The following is a 23,438-nucleotide window of genomic DNA, read 5'->3' as shown; positions in this document are numbered from 1 at the left end:
CCTCCATTGCTGCTACCATCTTCCCCAAGAAGTGCATGAGGCGTCTCAAGGGGTGCGACTGGCCCTGAAGGAGAGATTGCACCCCTGTCTGTAGTGAACGCTGTTTGTCCAGCGGAAGCATCACTATCGCTGAGAGAGTATGAAACTCCATGCCAAGGTATGTTATCGATTGGGTCGGGGTGAGATTTGACTTTGAAAAGTTGATGATCCACCCGAAACTCTGGAGAGTCTCCAGCGCAACGTTCAGGCTGTGTTGGCATGCCTCTTGAGAGGGTGCCTTGACAAGTAGATCGTCCAAGTAAGGGATCACGGAGTGACCCTGAGAGTGCAGGACAGCTACTACTGCTGCCATGACCTTGGTGAAGACCCTTGGGGCTGTCGCCAGACCGAAAGGCAGGGCTACGAACTGGAGGTGTTCGTCTCCTATAATGAAGCGTAGAAAACGCTGGTGCTCTGGAGCAATCGGCACGTGGAGATAAGCATCTTTGATGTCTATTGATGCTAGGAAATCTCCTTGAGACATTGAGGCGATGACGGAGCGGAGGGATTCCATCCGGAACCGCCTGGTTTTCACATGCTTGTTGAGCAGTTTTAGGTCCAGAACAGGACGGAAAGACCCGTCCTTTTTTGGCACCACAAACAAATTGGAGTAAAAACCGTGACCTTGCTCCTGAAAAGGAACCGGGATCACCACTCCTTCTGCCTTTAGAGAGCACACCGCCTGCAGAAGAGCATCGACTCGGTCGGGAGGCGGAGAAGTTCTGAAGAATCGAGTTGGAGGACGAGAACTGAACTCTATCCTGTACCCGTGAGACAAAATGTCTCTCACCCAACGGTCTTTGACCTGTGGCAGCCAAATGTCGCAAAAGCGGGAGAGCCTGCCACCGACCGAGGATGCGGAGAGAGGAGGCCGAAAGTCATGAGGAAGCCGCCTTGGTAGCGGTTCCTCCGGCTGCTTTCTTTGGGCGCGACTGAGCCCGCCAAGAATCTGAACTCCTCTGATCCTTTTGAGTCCTTTTGGACGAGGAGAATTGGGACCTGCCCGAGTCTCGAAAGGACCGAAACCTCGACTGTCCCCTCCTCTGTTGGGGTTTATTTGGTCTGGGCTGAGGTAAGGATGAATCCTTACCTTTGGACTGTTTAATGATTTCATCCAATCTCTCACCAAACAGTCTGTCACCAGCAAATGGCAAACTGGTTAAGCACTTTTTGGAAGCCGAATCTGCCTTCCATTCCCTTAACCACAATGCTCTGCGTAAAACCACGGAGTTGGCGGACGCCACTGCCGTACGGCTCGTAGAGTCCAGGACAGCATTGATCGCGTAAGACGCAAATGCAGTCATTTGAGAGGTTAAGGACGCTACTTGCGGAACAGATGTACGCGTGACAGTGTCAATCTGCGCCAGACCAGCTGAAATAGCTTGGAGTGCCCAAACAGCTGCGAATGCAGGAGCATAGGACGCGCCGATAGCTTCATAGATGGATTTCAGCCAGAGCTCCATCTGTCTATCAGTGGCATCTTTAAGTGAAGCCCCATCTTCCACTGCAACTATGGATCTAGCCGCAAGCCTGGAGATTGGAGGATCCACCTTTGGACACTGGGTCCAGCTCTTGACCACTTCAGGCGGAAAGGGATAGCGTGTATCCTTAATCCGTTTGGAGAAACGCTTATCTGGATAAGCGTAGTGTTTCTGAACTGCTTCTCTGAAGTCAGTGTGGTCTAGAAAAGTACTCAATTTACGCTTGGGATACCTGAAATGGAATTTCTCTTGCTGTGAAGCTGACTCCTCCACTGGAAGAGCTTGGGGAGAAATATCCAACATTTTATTGATGGACGCTATGAGATCATTCACTATGGCGTCACCATCAGGTGTATCCAGATTGAGAGCGGTCTCAGGATCAGAATCCTGATCAGCTACTTCTGCCTCATCATACAGAGAGTCCTCCTGCTGGGACCCTGACCAGTGAGATGAAGTCGAGGGCCGCTCATAGCGAGCTCGCTTAGGCTGTCTGGGACTGTCGTCCGTGTCAGAGCCGTCACCCTGGAATGCATGGGACACCTCCGGAGCCCGGAGCTGTTCCAACTGAGGGGGACCAGGGGGCAGTGATTCAACCGTGCCCATGGTCTGAGTTACTGGTCTAGACTGCAAAGTTTCTAGGATTTTAGTCATAGTCACAGACAATTTATCAGCAAAAGCTGCAAACTCTGTCCCCGTCACCTGGACAGTATTCACAGGTGGTTCTCCCTGGGCAACCTCCAGCAGAGGCCCCGGCCGAACAAGTGCCACAGGGGCCGAGCACTGCACACAATGGGGGTCAGTGGAACCTGCCGGTAGAGTAGCCTCACATGCGGTGCAGGCAGCATAGAAAGCCTGTGCCTTGGCACCCTTGCCATTTGCGGACGACATGCTGTTGTCTCAGAGCAATCTAGGAGGGTATATAGTGAAGAAGCACCAGCGCCCGTACAGTGCAATGTATAGCATGCAAGCATAAAAATACAAATGTACACTTCGGCACTAGTGGGGTAGGCACCAGAGGTGCCGCTTACCGCCCGCTGAAAGCGGGTGTGTGGTCGCTAGAATCCCGTGCCTGGGTCTCCCATAACTTGTCTCCCCTCTCCAGCTCAAACTGCATGCAGGAATGGCTGCCGGCGTTCTGTGAAGAGGGGCGGCCGTGGGCGTGCCTCAGACGAAGAGCGGGAAACCAGCGTCCCACTGTGCTCAATGTGAGGGCTGGAGTATGTAAAGTAGACTCCAGCCCTCGGCGCTGACGTTCTGCACAGCGTCCCGCCCCCACCCTGACTGGCAGGCCTGGGGGCGGGAACGAAACGAAACTAGGCCGCAAAAAGCCGGGGACTGTAGTAGAAAGCGCGGCCGCCAAATATGCACGGCCAGCGCGGAAGTCCCCGGCGCACCACAAGTCCCAGCCGCGCCGCAGTTAAAACTGACAGCAGCGGCCGGCGCGACCGTTTCAAAGCATTAACTCCTTCAGCTAGCTGAAGAAAGTGTGGTACAAGCGCGCTGTTGTCCCCGGCGCACTAACACACCCAGCAATGCTGGTGTGTGTGTGCGCGATTTGCACGGGGACACAGAGTACCTTTATGTAGCAGGGCCATGTCCCTGACGATACTCAGCTCCATGTCCAGCAGATCCCAGGGGCTGTGGATGGAGCTCGGCCTCAGTGCCTGGAGACCGGTAAGATCCCACTTCACCCAGAGCCCTAAGGGGATGGGGAAGGAAAACAGCATGTGGGCTCCAGCCTCCGTACCCGCAATGGGTACCTCAACCTTAACAAACACCGCCGACAAAAAGTGGGGTGAGAAGGGAGCATGCTGGGGGCCCTAGTATGGGCCCTCTTTTCTTCCATCCGACATAGTCAGCAGCTGCTGCTGACTAAACAGTGGAGCTATGCGTGGATGTCAGCCTCCTTCGCACAAAGCTTGAAAACTGAGGAACCCGTGATCCCACGGGGGGTGTATAGCCAGAAGGGGAGGGGCCTTACACTTTTAAGTGTAATACTTTGTGTGGCCTCCGGAGGCAGTAGCTATACACCCAATTGTCTGGGTCTCCCAATAGAGCGACAAAGAAATAAAGTGATCAATGCGGAACAGTAAATGAACTTGAACACTAGTTGTATGGCCCACATCAATGAGGCTAGGGAGTAAGGGGTTAACAAGATTTATTTAAGAGACACCCAAAGAGTTTGGTTGTGTGCAGCATTAACTGTTCTTCTACCCACTCTATAGTATGTCAAAAAAGTTGGCAGACCACCCACGCTTATCAAGAACCTAACAGTTCTCTAAAGATGGGAAGGTCTGGACTTAAAAAATAAATAAATCTAAATTGATTTCTTCGTAAACAGTGTACATATCTTTAATACTCGGCAGACCTCCACTCTAAATGTGCAGATCCTGATAGATATTGCATATTGCATCCCCTTTAGAGGGAATCTGTCAACAGGTTTTTACTCCCCCATCTGAGAGCAGCATAATGTAGAGACAGATCCTGATTCCAGGATGTGTCACTTACTGAGCTGTTTGATTTTATCAAAATGACAGCAATGTTTTTCCCCGAAGAAGGAGACAGTTGGGGTCTCCGAAACGCGTAGGAATGAAATAAAAAGACTCATCTGTTTGACATCAATGTCTGTGGTCTTCAAGCGCGGCAAAAGAAGGGAATTTTGTTACTTACCGTAAATTCCTTTTCTTCTAGCTCTTATTGGGAGACCCAGACGATTGGGGTATAGCTACTGCCCTCCGGAGGCCACACAAAGCACTACACCAAAAGTGCAAGGCCCCTCCCCTTCTGGCTATACCCCCCCGTGGTATCACGGGTACTCCAGTTTTAGTGCCAAAGCAAGAAGGAGGAAGCCAACAACTGGTTTAAACAAATTAACTCCGAGTAACATCGGAGAACTGAAAAACCGTTCAACATGAACAACATGTGTACCCGCAAACAGCAAAAACAATCCCGAAGGACAACAGGGCGGGTGCTGGGTCTCCCAATAAGAGCTAGAAGAAAAGGAATTTACGGTAAGTAACAAAATTCCCTTCTTCTTCAGCGCTCTATTGGGAGACCCAGACGATTGGGACGTCCAAAAGCTGTCCCTGGGTGGGTAAAGAAATACCTCATGTTAGAGCTGCAAAACAGCCCCCCCCTACGGGGATGTCACTGCCGCCTGCAGGACTCTTCTACCTAAGCTGGCATCCGCCGAAGCATAGGTATGCACCTGATAATGCTTGGTGAAAGTGTGCAGACTCGACCAGGTAGCTGCCTGACACACCTGTTGGGCCGAAGCCTGGTGCCGTAATGCCCAGGACGCACCCACGGCTCTGGTTGAGTGGGCTTTTAGCCCTGAAGGAACCGGAAGCCCAGCAGAACGGTAGGCCTCTATAATTGGTTCTTTGATCCATCGAGCCAAGGTGGCTTTAGAAGCCTGCAACCCCTTGCGCGGACCGGCGACAAGGACAAAAAGTGCATCGGAACGGCGCATGGGCGCCGTGCGGGAAATGTAGATCCTGAGTGCTCTCACCAGATCTAGCAAACGCAAGTCCTTTTCATACCGGTGAACCGGATGAGGATAAAAGGAAGGCAAGGATATGTCCTGATTAAGATGAAACGAGGATACGACCTTAGGGAGAAACTCCGGAATGGGGCGCAGCACTACCTTGTCTTGGTGGAACACCAAGAAGGGAGCCTTGGATGACAGAGCTGCCAGCTCAGACACTCGCCGAAGCGATGTGATCGCAACAAGAAACGCCACTTTCTGTGACAGGCGAGAAAAAGAAACTTCTTTGAGAGGCTCGAAAGGCGGCTTCTGGAGAGCAACTAGTACTCTGTTCAGATCCCATGGATCCAACGGCCGCTTGTACGGGGGCACAATATGACAGACCCCCTGCAGGAACGTGCGCACCTTAGGAAGACGTGCTAGACGCTTCTGAAAAAACACGGATAGTGCCGAGACTTGCCCTTTAAGGGAGCTGAGCGACAAGCCCTTTTCCAACCCTGATTGCAGGAAAGACAGAAAAGTGGGCAATGCAAATGGCCAGGGAGACACTCCCTGAGCAGAGCACCAGGTTAAGAAAATCTTCCACGTTCTGTGGTAGATCTTAGCAGAAGTTGACTTCCTAGCTTGTCTCATTGTGGCTACCACTCCCTGGGATAAGCCTGTTGACGATAGGATCCAGGACTCAATGGCCACACAGTCAGGTTCAGGGCCGCAGAATTCTGATGGAAAAACGGCCCTTGAGACAGCAGGTCTGGACGGTCTGGAAGTGACCACGGTCGGCCGACCGTGAGATGCCACAGATCCGGATACCACGATCTCCTCGGCCAGTCTGGGGCGACGAGTATGATGCGGCTGCAATCGGATCTGATCTTGCGTAATACTCTGGGCAAGAGTGCCAGAGGCGGGAATACATATGGGAGGCGGAACTGCGACCAATCTTGCACCAAGGCGTCTGCCGCCAGAGCTCTTTGATCGCGCGACCGCGCCATGAATGCCGGGACCTTGTTGTTGTGCCGAGACGCCATTAGGTCGACGTCCGGCACCCCCCAGCGGCGACAGATTTCTTGAAACACGTCCGGGTGAAGGGACCATTCCCCTGGGTCCATACCCTGGCGACTGAGGAAGTCTGCTTCCCAGTTTTCTACGCCTGGGATGTGAACCGCGGAGATGGTGGATGCTGTGTCCTCCACCCAATTCAGAATGCGCCAGACTTCCTGAAAGGCTTGCCGGCTGCGCGTCCCTCCTTGGTGGTTGATGTATGCCACCGCTGTGGAGTTGTCCGACTGGATTCGGATCTGCTTTCCTTCCAGCCACTGTTGAAAGGCTAGTAGGGCAAGATACACTGCCCTGATTTCCAGAACATTGATCTGAAGGGTGGACTCTTGCGGAGTCCACGTCCCCTGAGCCCTGTGGTGTAGAAACACTGCTCCCCACCCCGACAGACTCGCATCTGTCGTGACCACTGCCCAGGATGGGGGCAGGAAGGATCTTCCCTGAGACAATGAGGTGGGAAGGAGCCACCATTGTAGAGAGTCCTTGGCCGTCTGGGAAAGAGAGACTTTCCTGTCTAGGGAAGTCGTCTTCCCGTCCCATTGGCGGAGAATGTCCCATTGAAGTGGACGCAGATGAAACTGCGCAAAGGGAACTGCTTCCATGGCTGCCACCATCTTCCCTAGGAAGTGCATGAGGCGCCGTAAGGGGTGCGACTGGCCCTGAAGGAGAGATTGCACCCCTGTCTGTAGGGACCGCTGCTTGTTTAGCGGAAGCTTCACTCTCGCTGCTCGAGTATGGAACTCCATGCCAAGATACGTTAGTGACTGTGTCGGTGACAGATTTGACTTTGGAAAGTTGATGATCCATCCAAAAGTCTGGAGAGTCTCCAGCGTAGCCTGTAGACTGAGTTGGCATGCCTCTTGAGAGGGTGCCTTGACAAGTAGATCGTCTAGGTAAGGGATCACCGAGTGTCCCTGAGAGTGCAAGACTGCTACCACCGCCGCCATGACCTTGGTGAAGACCCGGGGGGCTGTCGCCAGACCGAATGGCAGAGCTACGAACTGAAGATGGTCGTCTCCTATCACAAAACGTAGAAAACGTTGATGTTCTGTAGCAATTGGCACGTGGAGATAAGCATCTTTGATGTCTATTGAGGCAAGGAAGTCTCCTTGAGACATTGAGGCAATGACAGAACGGAGGGTTTCCATCCGGAACCGTCTGGCGTGCACATGTTTGTTGAGCAGTTTTAGGTCCAGAACAGGACGGAACGAGCCGTCCTTTTTTGGCACCACAAAGAGATTGGAGTAAAACCCTCTCCCTTGTTCCTGAGACGGTACAGGAACCACTACTCCTTCCGCTCTTAGGGAGTCCACCGCCTGCCGCAGGACATCTACACGGTCTGGATGTGGGGAGGTTCTGAAGAACCGAGCTGGAGGACGAGAACTGAACTCGATTCTGTACCCGCGAGACAAAATGTCTGTCACCCACCGGTCTTTGACCTGTGACATCCAAGTGTCGTAAAAGCGGGAGAGCCTGCCCCCGACCGGAGATGCGGAGGGGGGGGGAGCTGGAAGTCATGAGGTAGCCGCTTTGGAAGCGGTTCCTCCATTTGCTTTCTTGGGGCGTGAGTGAGCCCGCCAGGAATCTGAGTTTCTTTGCGTCCTCTGAGTCCCTTTGGACGAGGAGAATTGTGTTTTGCCCGAACCTCGAAAGGACTGAAACTTCTGCTGCCACTTTCTCTGCTGAGGTTTGCTTGATCTGGGCTGGGGTAAAGAGGAATCTTTACCCTTGGACTGTTTAATGATGTCAGCCAATGGCTCGCCAAACAGTCTATCTCTAGATAAAGGCAAGCTGGTTAAACATTTTTTGGAACCAGCATCTGCTTTCCAGTCCTTTAACCACAATGCCCTGCGCAAAACTACCGAATTGGCAGACGCCATAGAGGTGCGGCTGGTAGATTCTAGGACCGCATTGATAGCGTAAGAGGCAAACGCAGACATCTGCGAGGTAAGGGACGCCACTTGCGGCACCGCTGGATGTATGATAGCATCCACTTTTGCTAAACCAGCTGAAATAGCTTGGAGTGCCCATACGGCTGCGAATGCTGGAGCAAACGACGCGCCGATAGCTTCATAGACAGATTTTAACCAAAGGTCCATCTGTCTGTCATTGGCATCCTTAAGTGAAGCGCCATCCTCCACTGCAACTATGGATCTAGCTGCAAGCTTGGAAATCGGGGGGTCCACCTTTGGACACTGGGTCCAGCGCTTGACCACATCAGGGGGGAAAGGATAACGTGTATCCTTAGAACGTTTAGAGAAACGCTTTTCTGGGTGAGCGTCGTGTTTCTGGATTGATTCTCTGAAGTCAGAGTGATCCAACAGAGCACTTAATTTACGCTTGGGATAGAGGAAACGAAACTTCTCCTGCTCTGCCGCTGCCTCTTCTGCTGAAGGGGCTGGGGGAGAAATATCTAACAGCCTATTGATGGCTGAGATAAGATCGTTTACCATGGCGTCCCCATCCGGGGTATCCAGATTGAGAGGGGTTCCAGGATTAGACTCCTGATCACTCTCTTCAGACACATCACAGGGAGACTGATTGCGCTGAGACCCTGAGCAGTGTGATGACGTTGAGGGTCTTTCCCAGCGAGCCCGCTTGGGGTGGCTGGGGCAATCATCTGAGTCATTATACTCATCCTGAGAAGCCGGGGACCCCCTTGCAGTCTGGATTAAATCCAACTGAGGGGGATTAGAGGACAGAGACCTCGCCGTGTCCATAGACTGAGCCCCAGGCATGGATTGCAAAGTTTCCAGGATTTTTGCCATAGTCACAGACATATTAACCGCAAAAACTGCAAAGTCTGTCCCTGACACCGGGGCAGGACTTACAAGCGTCTCAGCCTGGGTCACTACCTCTCCGGACTCCGGCTGGCGAAGCAGCACCGGATCTGAGCATTGCACACAATGGGGGTCCTTGGAGCCTGCTGGTAGAGCAGCCCCACATGCAGCACACGCAGTGCACACAGCCCTAGCCTTGGCAGCTTTGCGTCTTGTGGATGACATGTTGCTGCCTCCTCAGAGCGATCTGGGGTATTCAGCCAGGAAGCGACCTCACAGTGCAAGAAATCAATAAATATCTATGTCCAGTGACACAGTACACTAATACACAGTAAGGCACTAGAGGGGCCAGCTGAAAAGCCGCTTACCGCCCGCTTAAGAGCGGGTGTGTGGTCTCCCAAAGCCCCTCAGTCTAGGTCTCCCAGAGCCTTGCGTCCTTCCTCCAGCCAGACATGCATGTAATGGCTGCCGGCGTCCTGAGAGAGGAAGGGGGGCGGGCCCTGGGCGTTCCTGACCAAGAGCGGGAAGCCTGCTTCCCTCTGTGCCTAGTGAGAGGGCTGGAGCATGTAAATCAGGCTCCAGCCCTCCTCGCTGCCGTGAAACAGCGTTTCTCCCCTACCCTGATTGACAGGGTGGGGGCGGGAACGATCGGAGCTGCCGGCGTCCTAGGCCCAAAAGCCGGGGACTAGAGTTATAAACGCCGCCGCCGTAAAAGCGCGGTCGGCGTATCCCCGGCGCACCACAAGTCACAGCAGCGCCGCCCGGTCCAGTGAGGGTCGGCGCTGCGTTCCCAGAACACAAAGTCCCCCAGATAACTGTAGGAACACCAGCTCAGTGTACGGTCCCCGGCGCACTACAACGCCCAGCCAGCCCGGAGTGCGTCTGTGCCTGCCGGGGACACAGAGTACCTGTATGATGCAGGGCCCGGTCCCTGATGGTACTCCTGCTCGGCATCCACCAGGTTCAACTGGGTCTGTGGATGGAGCCCGGCGTCAGAGCTTTGAGGCCGGCAGGATCCCACTTCCACAGAGCCCCCAAGGGGATGTGGAAGGAAAACAGCATGTGAGGCTCCAGCCCTGTACCAGCAATAGGTACCTCAACCTTACAACACCATCCAGGGGTGAGAAGGGAGCATGCTGGGGGCCCTATATGGGCCCTCTTTTCTTCCATCCGAAATAGTCAGCGGCTACTGCTGACTAAAATCTGTGGAGCTATGCATGGAATGTCTGACCTCCTTCGCACACAAAGCTAAAACTGGAGTACCCGTGATACCACGGGGGGGTATAGCCAGAAGGGGAGGGGCCTTGCACTTTTGGTGTAGTGCTTTGTGTGGCCTCCGGAGGGCAGTAGCTATACCCCAATCGTCTGGGTCTCCCAATAGAGCGCTGAAGAAAACCTGTTTTTCTCCAGTTTTTCTTTTGACATTACATCTGTGCAACAGGGCTGCTGCTGGACCGCTCAGGCGCTCACTCTTAGCTGTTAAAGGAGTTGTGACTGGCACAACCTGATCAGGTGAGTGCACCACTTCTATATGATTTTTTTCCCAATATATCGGGTAAGACCCTATTGCGCCTTTTCTCTCCTATTTAGTTCTGCTGTAGATGTAGCAGTTATAAAGAGCTCATGGCTATTCTTTAATGATAATCTACTGCTGATTAAACAGTGATTTTATCAAAACTACACTAAGCAGCCCAGTAAGTGACACATAGCTGGAATCAGGATCTATGGCCCGACTTTATGCTGCTCTCAGATTAGGTGGCATTAAAAGCATGCTGGCCAAGAGCTTATCCAACCTATGGTGTGCCACCAACTGCATCATTAATCATCTCGCATCACCATCTAGCATAGTCTGGTATTTCTTTTTTCAATATAAGAATTGACAGAACCCAAACTCTAAATACATAGCTTATATGCTACCCATATCCACCTAGGATTAGTCTAACTGTACTACTGTGACATTACTGGACAAAGCTTCTAAAATGTGATGCTTAGTAATAGAATTGGTCAGGAAGAAATTAAAACAAAAAAACCCCCAAAAAACTAAAAAAAACAGTCACCAGGTTAGAAGTGGTCAGCTTTTGCCCTTTTTATTCCCACTGCATGCCTGAGCAAGTCAAAAAATTGCAGATTTTAAAATCCTTTCCTTGACACAGTCCCAGAGATTTGGGCCTTTATCTAGTACTAAGTTATATGGCAGTTACAAAAATGGAATACTCAGGGGGACAGAGGGAATAGACTATCCGAGTTACCAGGCAGAACGATATAATGACAGTCATGTTTTAGAAAAGAAAAAGACAAAAATAAAAAAAACACTAAACACTTTCCTTTTGATTGATCGACCACTGGCCAGATGACAACAATGGCAGATACTTGCATGATCCTGGCTAAGAACACCTCTGCCATGCGCTTTACGCACGGTATGGCTGGGGTGTATACACCTCGGATCACGCTGCATGGCAGAGGGTCTAAGCCAAGATCACGGAAATATCTGCAAAAGGATTTCAGAGATGTCTGCGCAGAGGTCACCTGGCTGTAGCGAACAAAGAAAGGATGTTTTTACTCTATAACTATAGCAAAACCACTACACAGTTCAGCTACACACCATTATAAATATGTAGTTCCTGCAGGAGCTGTGGATTATCCTAAGGCTGAAGTCACATTAGTGTATGGCATCCAATGCAAGAGCAACGGATGCAATATGCTAAAGACCCCCGGCTCAGCCTCTGCTGTGAGCGTGAGCCGTGTCATGCAACTGTGACCAGATCTTGCTATCAGGCCACAGCTGCGAAGCACTGCAGAGGAGAGGGAGGGGTTAATCCCCCCCATCCCTTCATTATCAGCCTGTGCGTATATCGCACTGCAATGGGATAACATCTGAGTGCAGTCCGATGTTTCTCTCGCACCCATACACTTGTATGGGTGCGAGTGACATGGCTCTCGCAGACAATCGCAGGATGCTGCGATTTTTCCCCGAGTCAGTTTAGGGCTGAGGAAAAACTTGCAGATCTGAGCTTCAGCATTGTCTAACATGGGGCCGAGGGCAATGCGAGATTTCCTCATATTGCACTTGTGCGAGTCATACGCAAGTATGACTCCAGCTTAATAAGAAGTTTTCTGAGCTCAGGTTCTCTTTAGACACAAGCAGCTTGAGAGGTCTTCTCAATGGCTACATGAATTGTTCTCAAGCCCAACCCATGTGCTGGAGAGGTCAACAGAGCAGTGCCTATGCCTTCCATTTAATAAGAGACATCACAATCTTCTAAAATGAGTGACACCTCAGGAAATATTCTACTATTGATAAGCAATTCCAGAAATCCAGATTAGCTGCTCACCTTCTTACTCTCAGATGGGACAACAGACACAGTTTTCCTCTTCTGTGCCTTAGGTGGGTCTTCACTTTTCTTTGTTTGTTGAGGCTTGCCACCTTATCATAATAAAACGAAAATTTATAATCTTTACATCACAACCACACTTTACATCTAAACTAAATTATATCCTATGAGAATACACATCTTACCGTCACTCTTTTTATCTTTTCCAGGTGACTTTGAGGTTGACGTTTTATGACCCTTTAGTGAGCCACTTGGTGTTGACGGTCTTGAACATCCTTCGTTTTCACGACTGCTATTTTCAGACGAGCCTTCATCATCTTGAGAAGATGTGGCAGTAACAATAAAATCTGATTTCTCCTTAGAGACCCGGTAAAGCTCCTAGAAGGAAGAACACAACTATCATTACATGGCATCTTACAGGCGTGCCTCGAAAAGTAATGCTCAACTAATAAAAAAGAACTTTAAGTCTGTGTGCTCAAGATGAGATTAAGATGCTGCGTATTTTCTTTGGGTGAAAAACGCAGTCTTAAACCTCCAGCAAAGTGGATGGGATTAAGGCCAGTTTCACACGTCAGTGAAAAACACTGACGTTCTTCACGCACATGTTCCTCCATGTTCTGTGATTCTTGGCACACGTGGGTTGTCCATGTGCAATCCGAGATCCGTGATAGCAAATGGACATTACTCACCTGCCTTCACTACTGCTATCCATGGTGCTGAACTCCTCAGCTCTCCAGCGTCCGCCCACCGCTCTCAGCAGCTACTTCCTGGTTGGCTATTCCTGCTCTCATGAATATTCATGAGCCAGGCAGGAGCTGCCGAGAGCGGAGGCTGCAGAGCGAATCGCAGGCAAGGTAAGTTGAAAATATTTAATATGTCTGTGATTTTCTGGTACATGTTTCACGGATCACACCATAGTGTGGTCCGTGGGTCATCAGTGATGCTAGAAAAAAACCAGACTTGTCTCCGTGCAGAAACATGGCCACGGGTGTACGCTGCACGGAGACACGTTCAGTGAAAAATCACTGATGTGTGAGCAGACCCATTGATTATAATGAGTCTGCGTATGTCAGTGATTCTGGTACATACATATACACACACACACACACACACACACACACACACACACATATATATATATATATATATATATATATATATATATATATATATAAAAAGACCCAGGGGCCAGCGAAAAATGCAAAATTTCCATTCCTAAATCTAGATTGCACAAGTAAATACATGTAGCAGAAAAAAACAAACAAAAAAAAAAACAAAACAACACGCAACAACAACAAAATGATAGATTTAACTAATTTTCTGATGACAATTTCCCTTTGAGAGAATACATTTTACATTGTTGTCCATTTTTGGACAAGTTTTACCCATTCAAACATCAACACTAAAGCAATGTGTAATCCATTCTGGGAGAATGCATAGAGGACAACAGAGGAAAATACCACATAAACTGACCAACACTAAAGATAAGAGTCCAGCCTTCCAAGGCTTTGCTCACAACGCACCTTTAGCTGCTGTAGTGTAGTAGAAGACTTCCAATCTTTGTCATCTCTGAAGCGGGTGCAGCGTGGAAAACGAATGGATATCCCACCAGCGGTGTGGGCCTCCGCCTTGGAAAACTCTGCTCCTGTGATTTCCCAGATAGGAGCTTTCTATTAAAATAGGTAGAAGGAAAACTTTTAGATTTCTAAGCTATTTTGCTTATTAATTACTCATGGTTTCAGTATGTATGAAAATCATTTTTTATTTATTTAATTTATTTTTTTAAAAAGGGTTGTCCACTACTTTTACTTTCATAGCCTATCCTTAGAATAGGTCATCAATGTCAGATCGCCCGGGGTACGACACCCGACACCTCCACCGATAAGCTGTTCTCGATGCCAGCGGCGGCAGCCAGAAATGCTCAGTTCCAAAGCTGCCATGTCTTCGGACAGTGACCGAGGTGGGGTACTGCACATCCACCTCCTATTGATCTGAATAGGAGGTGGGTATGCCCAGTCGCGGCCACTATCAGAAGACAGAGCAGCTTCGGAACTGAGTATTTCCGGCTGCCTACTGCCGCCGGAAGCACCAACAACAGCTGATCAGCAGGGGTACCAGGTGTCGGACCCTGGCCGACCTGATATGGATGACTTATCCTATGCATGTGTCAATTACACGGCTCACAAGATGTAACAAGCCCTGCACTTATAGTAATCACCTCATCACAGATTTACCTTTACTAAATACTTTTAAATCAGAATTCTTCTACTTTGTATGAACTATTGGCCACTTTTACGATTAAGTTGTGGCTCGAAACCACTTCATGCAAATGTATTGAAAAAAAAAAAAAAAAAAAGAGAATTTTGTTTACTTACCGTAAATTCTTTTTCTTATAGTTCCGTATTGGGAGACCCAGACATTGGGTGTATAGCTTCTGCCTCCGGAGGACACACAAAGTACTACACTCAAAAGTGTAGCTCCTCCCTCTGAGCTTATACACCCCCTGGAGAACCAGATCTAGCCAGTTTAGTGCAAAAGCTGAAGGAGAATAGCCACCCACAAGTAAAAAACAGAGCAAGAACCGGAACAACCGGAGCCTCTGTCTACAACAACAGCCGGTGATAACACGCGGAACAAGAAACTGCCAACAGGCAACAGGGAGGGTGCTGGGTCTCCCAATACGGAACTATAAAAAAAAAAAAAGAATTTACGGTAAGTAAACAAAATTCTCTTTTTCTTTATCGTTCCTATGGGAGACCCAGACATTGGGACGTCTCAAAGCAGTCCATGGGTGGGAATAAACAGAAAAACTGAGAAGTAGGCAGAGCCTAACTTCACAAGTGGGCGACAGCCGCCTGAAGGATGCGTCTGCCCAAGCTCGCATCTGCCGAAGCATGAGCATGCACTTGGTAGTGCTTGGACTAGCCTGCATACCTTTTCAAAAAGGCAGCCTGACAGACTTGCTGAGCCGTAGCCTGGTGCCTGAAAGCCCAAGAGGCACAGACAGCTCTGGTCGAGTGTGCCTTGATCCCCGGCGGGAGAGGCACTTGAGAACACTGGTAGGCATCCGAAATGGTTGACCTAATCCAACGGGCTAAGGTCGGCTTAGAAGCAGAGAGGCCCTTACGCCGACCTGTGGTTAGCACAAAAAGAGAGGTGCACCGCCTAAGAGTAGCGGTGCGAGACATATAGATCCGGAGAGCACGCACCAGATCCAGAGTATGCAACACTTTTTCAAAGCGATGAACAGGAGCCGGACAAAAGGAAGGAAGGTAATGTCCTGGTTAAGGTGGAAAGGAGAAACCACCTTAGGGAGAAAGTCCGGAGTCGGACGGAGAACCACCTTGTGTTGATGAAAAACCAAAAAAGGTGACTCCGAAGAGAGCGCAGCTAAATCAGAGACTCTCCTGAGGGAAGTTATGGCCACTAGAAAGACCACCTTCTGTGAAAGACGAAACAAAGAAACCTCCCGAAGAGGCTCAAAGGGGGGTTTCTGTAAAACCGCGAGAACCAAATTGAGGTCCCAGGGATCCAAGGGCCGCCGGTAAGGCGGGATGATATGAGATGCACCTTGCATGAAGGTGCGGACCTGAGCCAGCCGGGCGATACGCCGCTGGAACAGAACTGACAAAGCTGAGACTTGTCCCTTGAGAGAGTTGAGGAACAGTCCAAGTTGCAGACCGGACTGTAGAAAAGACAGAAGGGTCGGCAAGGAAAAAGGCCAAGGAGAATGCCCGGAAGAGCAACACCAGGACAGGAAAATCTTCCAAGTCCTGTGATAGATCTTGGCAGAGGAAGACTAACGGGCCCGAGTCATAGTGGAGATGACTTCAGGGGGGATACCAGAAGTCGTCAAGATCCAGGACTCAAGAGCCACGCCGTCAATCTGAGAGCCGCAGAATTCTGGCGGAAAAACGGACCTTGTGAGAGAAGGTCTGGACGGTCCGGAAGATGCCACGGCACCTCTACGGACAGATGGAGCAGGTCTGGATACCAAGCTCGCCTGGGCCAGTCCGGGGCAATGAGGATGACTTGACGGCCCTCCATTCTGATCTTGCGCAGGACTCTGGGCAAGAGAGCTAGAGGGGGAAACACGTAGGACAGACGAAACTGGGACCAGTCTTGAACCAGAGCGTCCGCTGCAAAGGCCTGAGGATCGTGGGAGCGAGCCACGTAAACCGGAACCTTGTTGTTGTGACGGGATGCCATTAGGTCCACTTCCGGAGTGCCCCACTTGCGGCAGATTGACTGAAACACTGCCGGATGCAGGGACCACTCGCCACTGTCCACGGTTTGACGGCTGAGATAATCTGCTTCCCAGTTTTCCACGCCTGGGATGTGGACTGCGGATATGGTGGATTTGGAGTCCTCCGTCCATTGAAGGATGCGTTGAACCTCCAACATTGCCAGGCGGCTGCGTGTCCCGCCTTGGTGATTGATGTAGGCAACCGCTGTCGCGTTGTCTGACTGGACTCGGATGTGCTTGCCCGCCAACAGGTGGTGAAAGGCTAGCAGAGCTAGAAACACAGCTCTGGTTTCCAGCACATTGATCGAGAGGGCTGACTCGGACGGAGTCCAAGTGCCCTGCGCTCGGTGGTGGAGACATACCGCTCCCCAGCCGGATAGACTGGCATCCGTGGTGAGGATCACCCAGGACGGGGCCAGGAAGGAGCGCCCCTGAGACAGAGAGAGGGGCCGAAGCCACCACTGAAGAGAGCTCCTGGTCTGTGGCGACAAAGCCACTAGCCTGTGCAAGGAGGAAGGCCACTTGTCCCAACAGCGGAAAATGTCCAGCTGCAGAGGACGCAGATGGAACTGGGCAAAGGGAACAGCCTCCATTGACGCCACCATCTGACCCAGCACCTGCATCAGGTGCCTGATGGAATAACGGTGGGACCTCAGCAGAGAGCGCACCGCCAGTTGGAGGGACTGCTGTTTGACTAAGGGCAACTTCACAAGTGCCGGCAAAGTCCCTAGGTACGTGAGCCTCTGGGTCGGAGTCAGAGTGGATTTGGGCAGATTGACAAGCCACCCGAATTGGGCTAGAGTGGCGAGAGTGAGCGAGACACTCCGCTGACAGTCTGCGCTGGATGAAGCCTTGACTAGAAGGTCGTCCAGGTAAGGAATCACTGCCAACCCCTGGAGGTGCAGAACCGCAACCACTGCTGCCATGACCTTGGTGAATACCCGAGGGGCCGTGGCTAACCCGAAGGGGAGAGCCACGAATTGGAAATGTTCCTCTCCGATTGCAAAACGTAGCCAACGCTGGTGTGAAACTGCAATTGGCACATGTAGATAGGCATCTCTGATGTCAATGGATGCCAGGAAATCCCCTTGGGTCATTGAGGCAATGACTGACCGCAGAGACTCCATGCGAAAATGCCGCACCTGAACATGCTTGTTGAGAAGCTTGAGATCCAGGATGGGCCGGAAGGAACCGTCCTTTTTGGGGACTAGGAAGAGATTTGAGTAGAAACCTCTGAACCGTTCCCGGGCGGGAACCGGTACAATCACTCCGTTGGCCTGCAAGGATGCCACGGCCTGTGAGAAGGCGGCGGCCTTGGAGCAAGGGGGAGTTGACAGAAAAAATCTGTTTGGCGGGCTGGAAGAGAATTCTATCCTGTAGCCGTGGGAGATGATATCCCGCACCCACTGATCGGAGACGTGTTGAAACCACACGTCGCCAAAGTGGGAGAGCCTGCCACCGACTAAGGACGTTGCTGGCGCGGACAGATAGTCAAGAGGAGGCTGCCTTAGTGGCAGCAGCTCCTGCGGTCTTCTGTGGACGCGCTTTTGTGCGCCAGCTGGATTTTTGGTCCTTGGCTGAGTTAGTGGACGAGGCCGAGGGCTTAGAGGACGACCAGTTGGAGGAACGAAAGGAACGAAACCTCGACTGATTCCTACCCTGGACAGGTTTCCTGGGTTTGGTTTGTGGCATGGAAGTACTCTTCCCGCCAGTAGCTTCCTTAATAATTTCATCCAGCTGTTCACCGAACAGCCTGGACCCAGCAAAAGGGAGTCCAGCAAGGAACTTCTTCGAGGAAGCATCTGCCTTCCACTCTCGAAGCCACAGGATCCTGCGGATAGCGAGGGAATTAGCCGAAGCCACCGCAGTGCGGTGAGAAGCTTCCAGCATGGCAGACTTGGCATAGGATGAAAAAGCTGAAGCTTGGGAAGTTAAGGTAACCATTTCAGGCATAGATTCCCTGGCGAGGGAATGCATCTCCTCTAGAGAAGCAGAGATGGCTTTGAGAGCCCACACTGCTGCAAAAGTTGGGGAGAACGAGGCCCCTGCCGCCTCATATACAGATTTGGCCAGAAGGTCGACCTGACGGTCAGTGGAATCCTTAAGAGAGGTGCCATCAGCCACTGACACAACGGTCCGGGCTGATAGCCTAGACACCGGAGGGTCTACCTTTGGTGAATGAGCCCACTCCTTGACCACCTCAGGTAGAAATGGAAACCGGTCATCAGAACCACGCTTTGGGAAGCGTTTGTCAGGACAGGCCCTAGGCTTGGACACAGCGGCCTGAAAACTGGAGTGGTTAAAGAACACACTCTTTGTCCTCTTAGCCGAGGTAAACTGGTGTTTTTCTGCCAGAGAGGGTTGCTCCTCTGATACTGGCGGATTGAGATCCAGTACAGAATTAATGGACGCAATCAAATCACTAACATCTGAGTCACTTTCGGACAGATCAATGGGGCACATGGAGTTAGCCTCCGAGCCCCCTGTAAAGGCATCCGCCTCGTCCCGCGAGTCAGCGTCTGAAACAGAGCCGCGGGACGAGGAAGGAGAGGGAGCCCTGCATCTCCTTTTAGGAGGACGGGGTCTGGGACCAGATGATGAATCCTCTGTGAGCTCCGCTGAGAGAGCCCTAGCAGCAGAGGCACCCTGTGAAGGGGGCTGATGCATGCTCAGCAAAGTCCTGGACAGCTGTCCCATGGAATCGGCAAAAGACTGGGAGATAGACCTAGAAAAGGATTCTACCCAAGCCGGGGGTTCAGCCACAGGGACCGGAGCAGCCTGAGAGACCACTGGGGGGGCAATTCCAGGCTGAGGCATCGTCAGGTTAGAGCAGGCATCACAATGTGGAAAGGTGCTCGGTTCAGACAGTGGGAGCTTACATGCAGTGCATACTAAATACAGCTTTGGAGCCTTGCTCCTCGTGTGAGACATGCTGCTGAAGTGGGGGCTCTGTCAGAATGACCCCCAGAGAGTATATACAGAAGGTCCACAACCGGAGGTTGTGGCTTACCAGACCGCTGGAGCGGTTTGTGTGCCCTCCAGATCCCAAAGCCCGGACCCCCAAACACCTCAGCAGGGATGCTGCAGCCAGCGCTGATCGCAGGGAAGAACGCTGAGAAAATGGCGCCGGAGCGAAGAGAGGGGGCGGGACTCACTCAGAGCGGCATCTGGAGGGCCATAGAGACCTACAGGGGAGGAGACATATACTCAGTGAGGAGTGTCCCTCCCCTGTGCAGAACGGCCGCTGGGCGGAGCCGCACTGTCCCTCTGCATGAATGACATGCGAGGGCAGTGAAACCGAAAGTAGGCCTCCGGCGAAGCCGGGGCCTAAATTTGAGCGGTGCGGCCGACGTGCAGGCACCTTCGGCGCGGTTCTCAGGCGACAGCCAGAGAACCCGCCGGAAATGTCACAAAAATCACTCAGCACACTCTCCCACAACAATAAAGTACAAGGGACCCCCATATATAAACGTCTCAGGTACTTAGCTTGCTGAGACGCAGGGTTCCAAGTCCCGGGGGGCGAGTGCTCCGGTCCAGCAGGATCCTGAAGGGCTGCGGATGGAGACCGGTCTCCTGCCAAGCATGGAGAACTGTGCTGGCTCCCACTTCAAGCTAGAGCCCAAAGGGATGGTGAAGGAGCATGGCATGTAAGGCTCCAGCCTTGGAATCAACCTTAACAGCACCGCCGACACAGTGGGGTGAGAAGGGACATGCCGGGGGTCCAGGCGTGGACCCGCTTTTCTTCAAACTCTTTCCAAAAATGAAAAATCAGATGGGAATGCATGTGTGGATGTATGCCTCCTGAACACAAAGCGATAAACTGGCTAGATCCGGTTCTCCAGGGGGTGTATAAGCTCAGAGGGAGGAGCTACACTTTTGAGTGTAGTACTTTGTGTGTCCTCCGGAGGCAGAAGCTATACACCCAATGTCTGGGTCTCCCATAGGAAAGATAAAGAAATAAAAAAAAATACCAAATCATGACATTTCATTTTGAAAGTAAATGTTTGAAATAAAAAAAAACACACTGATTACCTACATCACCCAAATTGTCATAGTCTAGCCCAGGCATCTGGACACAGCCATGTGGCTCGCCATGGGTGCACCGAGTGTACAGGTCTTGAAGGTTGTAGACTACAGCTTTACATTTTGAAGTCTTGATCACAAAGTTGATCAGTTGTATTTCTACCAATACTATTGGGCTTTAACAATATTGTATACAAGGTGAACACTACCTCTGGCTCTCGTATAATGAAGTCTGGAAAATAGTTCTTGTTAATCTTCAGCCAAGATGGGATTTTAGCAGGGTCCTACAAATAAAGAACAGTGTAAGATACCAGCACACTGCTCTAAAAAGAAAAAAATAGCAACAACAAAATACTGGGTGGAGCAATGGGAATAAAATAAGCATAAGAATTGGATTCTTTTGCACTGGTGACAGATCCTCTAACAGAATATTCACTTTACGCCAACATCAGGAATATCTGACCTTACTAATCTTCACCATGTCCAGTTCCTTTTGTAAACGGGCAAGGGTGGCATCATCATAGCCGCTTGAACATTTTGTTACTGTGCACCACTTACGGGTTTCAGGGTCATAGCATCCCATTAGAAATATGGACATTAGGCCGCCTGTAGTGAAATAAACCCGAAGCATAAATGTGAAAATCGGACCATTTTATTTTAGCAGTTTGAAGGTTAAAAATAAATGGTTGACAGGTTCACTGACCATTTGCTCCTTTTCCGTAGAATGCTCCCAATACTGCCAGATCAGCAGTATCTGCCATGGCGCCTTCGTTCAGATAATCCTTCTTCACTTTTAGCCAATGGCGCTTTCCAGGCTCATAGATTGACTGCAGCACAGAATGACAAAATATTAAGAGTTTGATTTCACTTGGCAGGTCTGCTATGTGCAGCATTTTCCTGCTAATAATGCAGTCAGATCTAAATATACAAAAATCAGTACATTGAGAGAACAAAGAGAATTTTGTTACTTACCGTAAATTCTTTTTCTTGTAGTTCCGTCATGGGAGACCCAGACCATGGGTGTATAGCTACTGCCTCCGGAGGACACACAAAGTACTACACTCAAAACGTGTAGCTCCTCCCTCCTAGCATATACACCCCCTGCTAGCCAGTCCTAGCCAGTTTAGTGCAAAAGCTGAAGGAGGACATCCACCCACAAGAAGAGACAGAGTAAAAACCCAGAAGAACCGGAACCTCTGTCTACAACAACAACAGCCGGTGAAGACACACGGAACAAAAAACCTGCCAACAGGCAATAGGGAGGGTGCTGGGTCTCCCATGACGGAACTACAAGAAAAAGAATTTACGGTAAGTAACAAAATTCTCTTTTTCTTTAACGTTCCTATGGGAGACCCAGACCATGGGACGTTCTAAAGCAGTCCATGGGTGGGAATAAACAGACAACTGAGAAGCAGGCGAAACCTAACTTCACAAATGGGCGACAGACGCCTGAAAGATGCGTCTGCCCAAGCCAGCGTCTGCCAAAGCATGAGCATGCCTTGGATAGTGCTTCGAAAAAGTATGCAGACTAATCCGAGCTGCAGTCTGACAGACCTACTGAGCCGTAGCCTGGTGCCTGAAAGCCCAAAAGGCACCGACAGGTCTGATCAAGTGTGCCCTGATCCCCGGCGGGGAAGGCACTAGAGTACACTTGTAGGCATCGGAAATGGCCGACCTAAGCCAACGAACCAGGGTCGGCTTAGATGCCGAGAGACCGCTACGCTGACTAGCGGTCAGCACCAGAGAGAGGTGCACCGCCTAATAACGGCGGTGCGAGACACATAGATCCGGAGCGCCCGCACCAGATCCAGGATATGCAACGCTTCCTCAAAGCGATGAACAGGAGCCGGACAAAAGGAAGTCAGGAAAATTGCCCCGGATAAGGTGGAAGCAGTAACCACCTTAGGGAAAAAAGTCCGGAGTCGGACGGAGACCACCTTGTCTTGATGCAAAAGACCAAAAAAGGGGGTGACTCCGAAGAGAGTGCAGCCAAAACTCTCTGGCGGGAACTTATGGCCACTAGAAAGACTACTTTCTGTGAAAGATGAAACAAGGAAAACTCCCTAAGAGGCGCAAAGGGGGGTTTCCGGGAACCGTGAGGACCGGATTAAGGTCCCAGGGCTCCATAGGCCGCCGGAAAGGCGGAATGATGTGAGATGCGCCCTTGAAGGAGCGCACCGGAGCCAGCCGGACGATACGCCGCTGGCACACACTGACAGAGCCGAGACCTGTCCATTAATGAGGGATAGTCCTAGCTGTAGACCGGACTGTGGAAGGGACAGGAGGGTCGGCAAGGCCAAAAAGGTCAAAGGACACTTTGGAGCTCGAGTCATAGTGGAGATGACTTCAGGAAGGATACCAGAAGTCGTCAAGATCCAGGACTCAAGAGCTACGCCGTCAATCTGAGAGTCCAGAATTCTGGCGGAAAACGGACCTTTTGAGAAAAGGTCTGGACGGTCCGGAAGATGCCATGGCAACCCAACGGACAGAAGGAGCAGGTCAGGGTACCAAGCCTGCCTGGGTCAGTCTGGAGTATGAGAATGACCCGATGGCCCTCTTTACTGATCTTGCGCAGGACTCTGGACAAGAGCTAGAGGGGGAAATACGTAAAAGAGACGAAACTGGGACCAAACATGAACCAGTGCGTCTGCCGCAAAACCTGAGGATCGTGGACCACGGTTGGACAGCTGGAATAGTCTGCCTCGCAGTTTTCACATCTAGGATGTGGGCTGCGGATACGGTGGACTAGGAGTCCCTCGTCCACTGAAGAAAGCGTTGAGCCGCCAACATTGCCAGGCGGCTGAGTGTCCCGCCCTGGAAGTTGATGTAGGAAAACGCTGTCACGTTGTCCGACTGGACTCGAATGTGCCTAGCCGCCAACAGATGGTGAAAGGCTTAGAGAGCTAGAAATACAGCTCTGATTTCCAGAACATTGATCCAGAGGGCTGATTCGGACAGAGTCCAAGCGCCCTGCGCTCCACGGTGGAGATATACTGC

At 51.0% G+C, this 23,438-nt stretch overlaps 1 protein-coding gene across 1 annotated transcript in view; it reads right to left on the bottom strand.

The window, feature by feature from the left end:
• Positions 1-23,438, bottom strand: part of LIG3 (DNA ligase 3) — a 55,342-nt gene that overhangs the window by 7,651 nt on the left and 24,253 nt on the right. Inside the window, exons 14-19 of the mRNA XM_075336322.1 lie at positions 21,145-21,268; positions 20,905-21,047; positions 20,651-20,725; positions 13,696-13,842; positions 12,358-12,550; positions 12,173-12,264 (exon numbers count right to left, since the gene is read on the bottom strand). Coding sequence (XP_075192437.1) covers positions 12,173-12,264; positions 12,358-12,550; positions 13,696-13,842; positions 20,651-20,725; positions 20,905-21,047; positions 21,145-21,268 — 774 coding nt within the window. The remainder of the gene's footprint in view (positions 1-12,172; positions 12,265-12,357; positions 12,551-13,695; positions 13,843-20,650; positions 20,726-20,904; positions 21,048-21,144; positions 21,269-23,438) is intronic.

The sequence above is a fragment of the Anomaloglossus baeobatrachus genome, chromosome 2 (assembly GCF_048569485.1).
Source record: "Anomaloglossus baeobatrachus isolate aAnoBae1 chromosome 2, aAnoBae1.hap1, whole genome shotgun sequence".
Taxonomy (NCBI): domain Eukaryota; kingdom Metazoa; phylum Chordata; class Amphibia; order Anura; family Aromobatidae; genus Anomaloglossus; species Anomaloglossus baeobatrachus.
The sequence above is the reverse complement of the archived record's forward strand: the minus strand, read 5'-3'. Positions and strand labels throughout refer to the sequence as shown.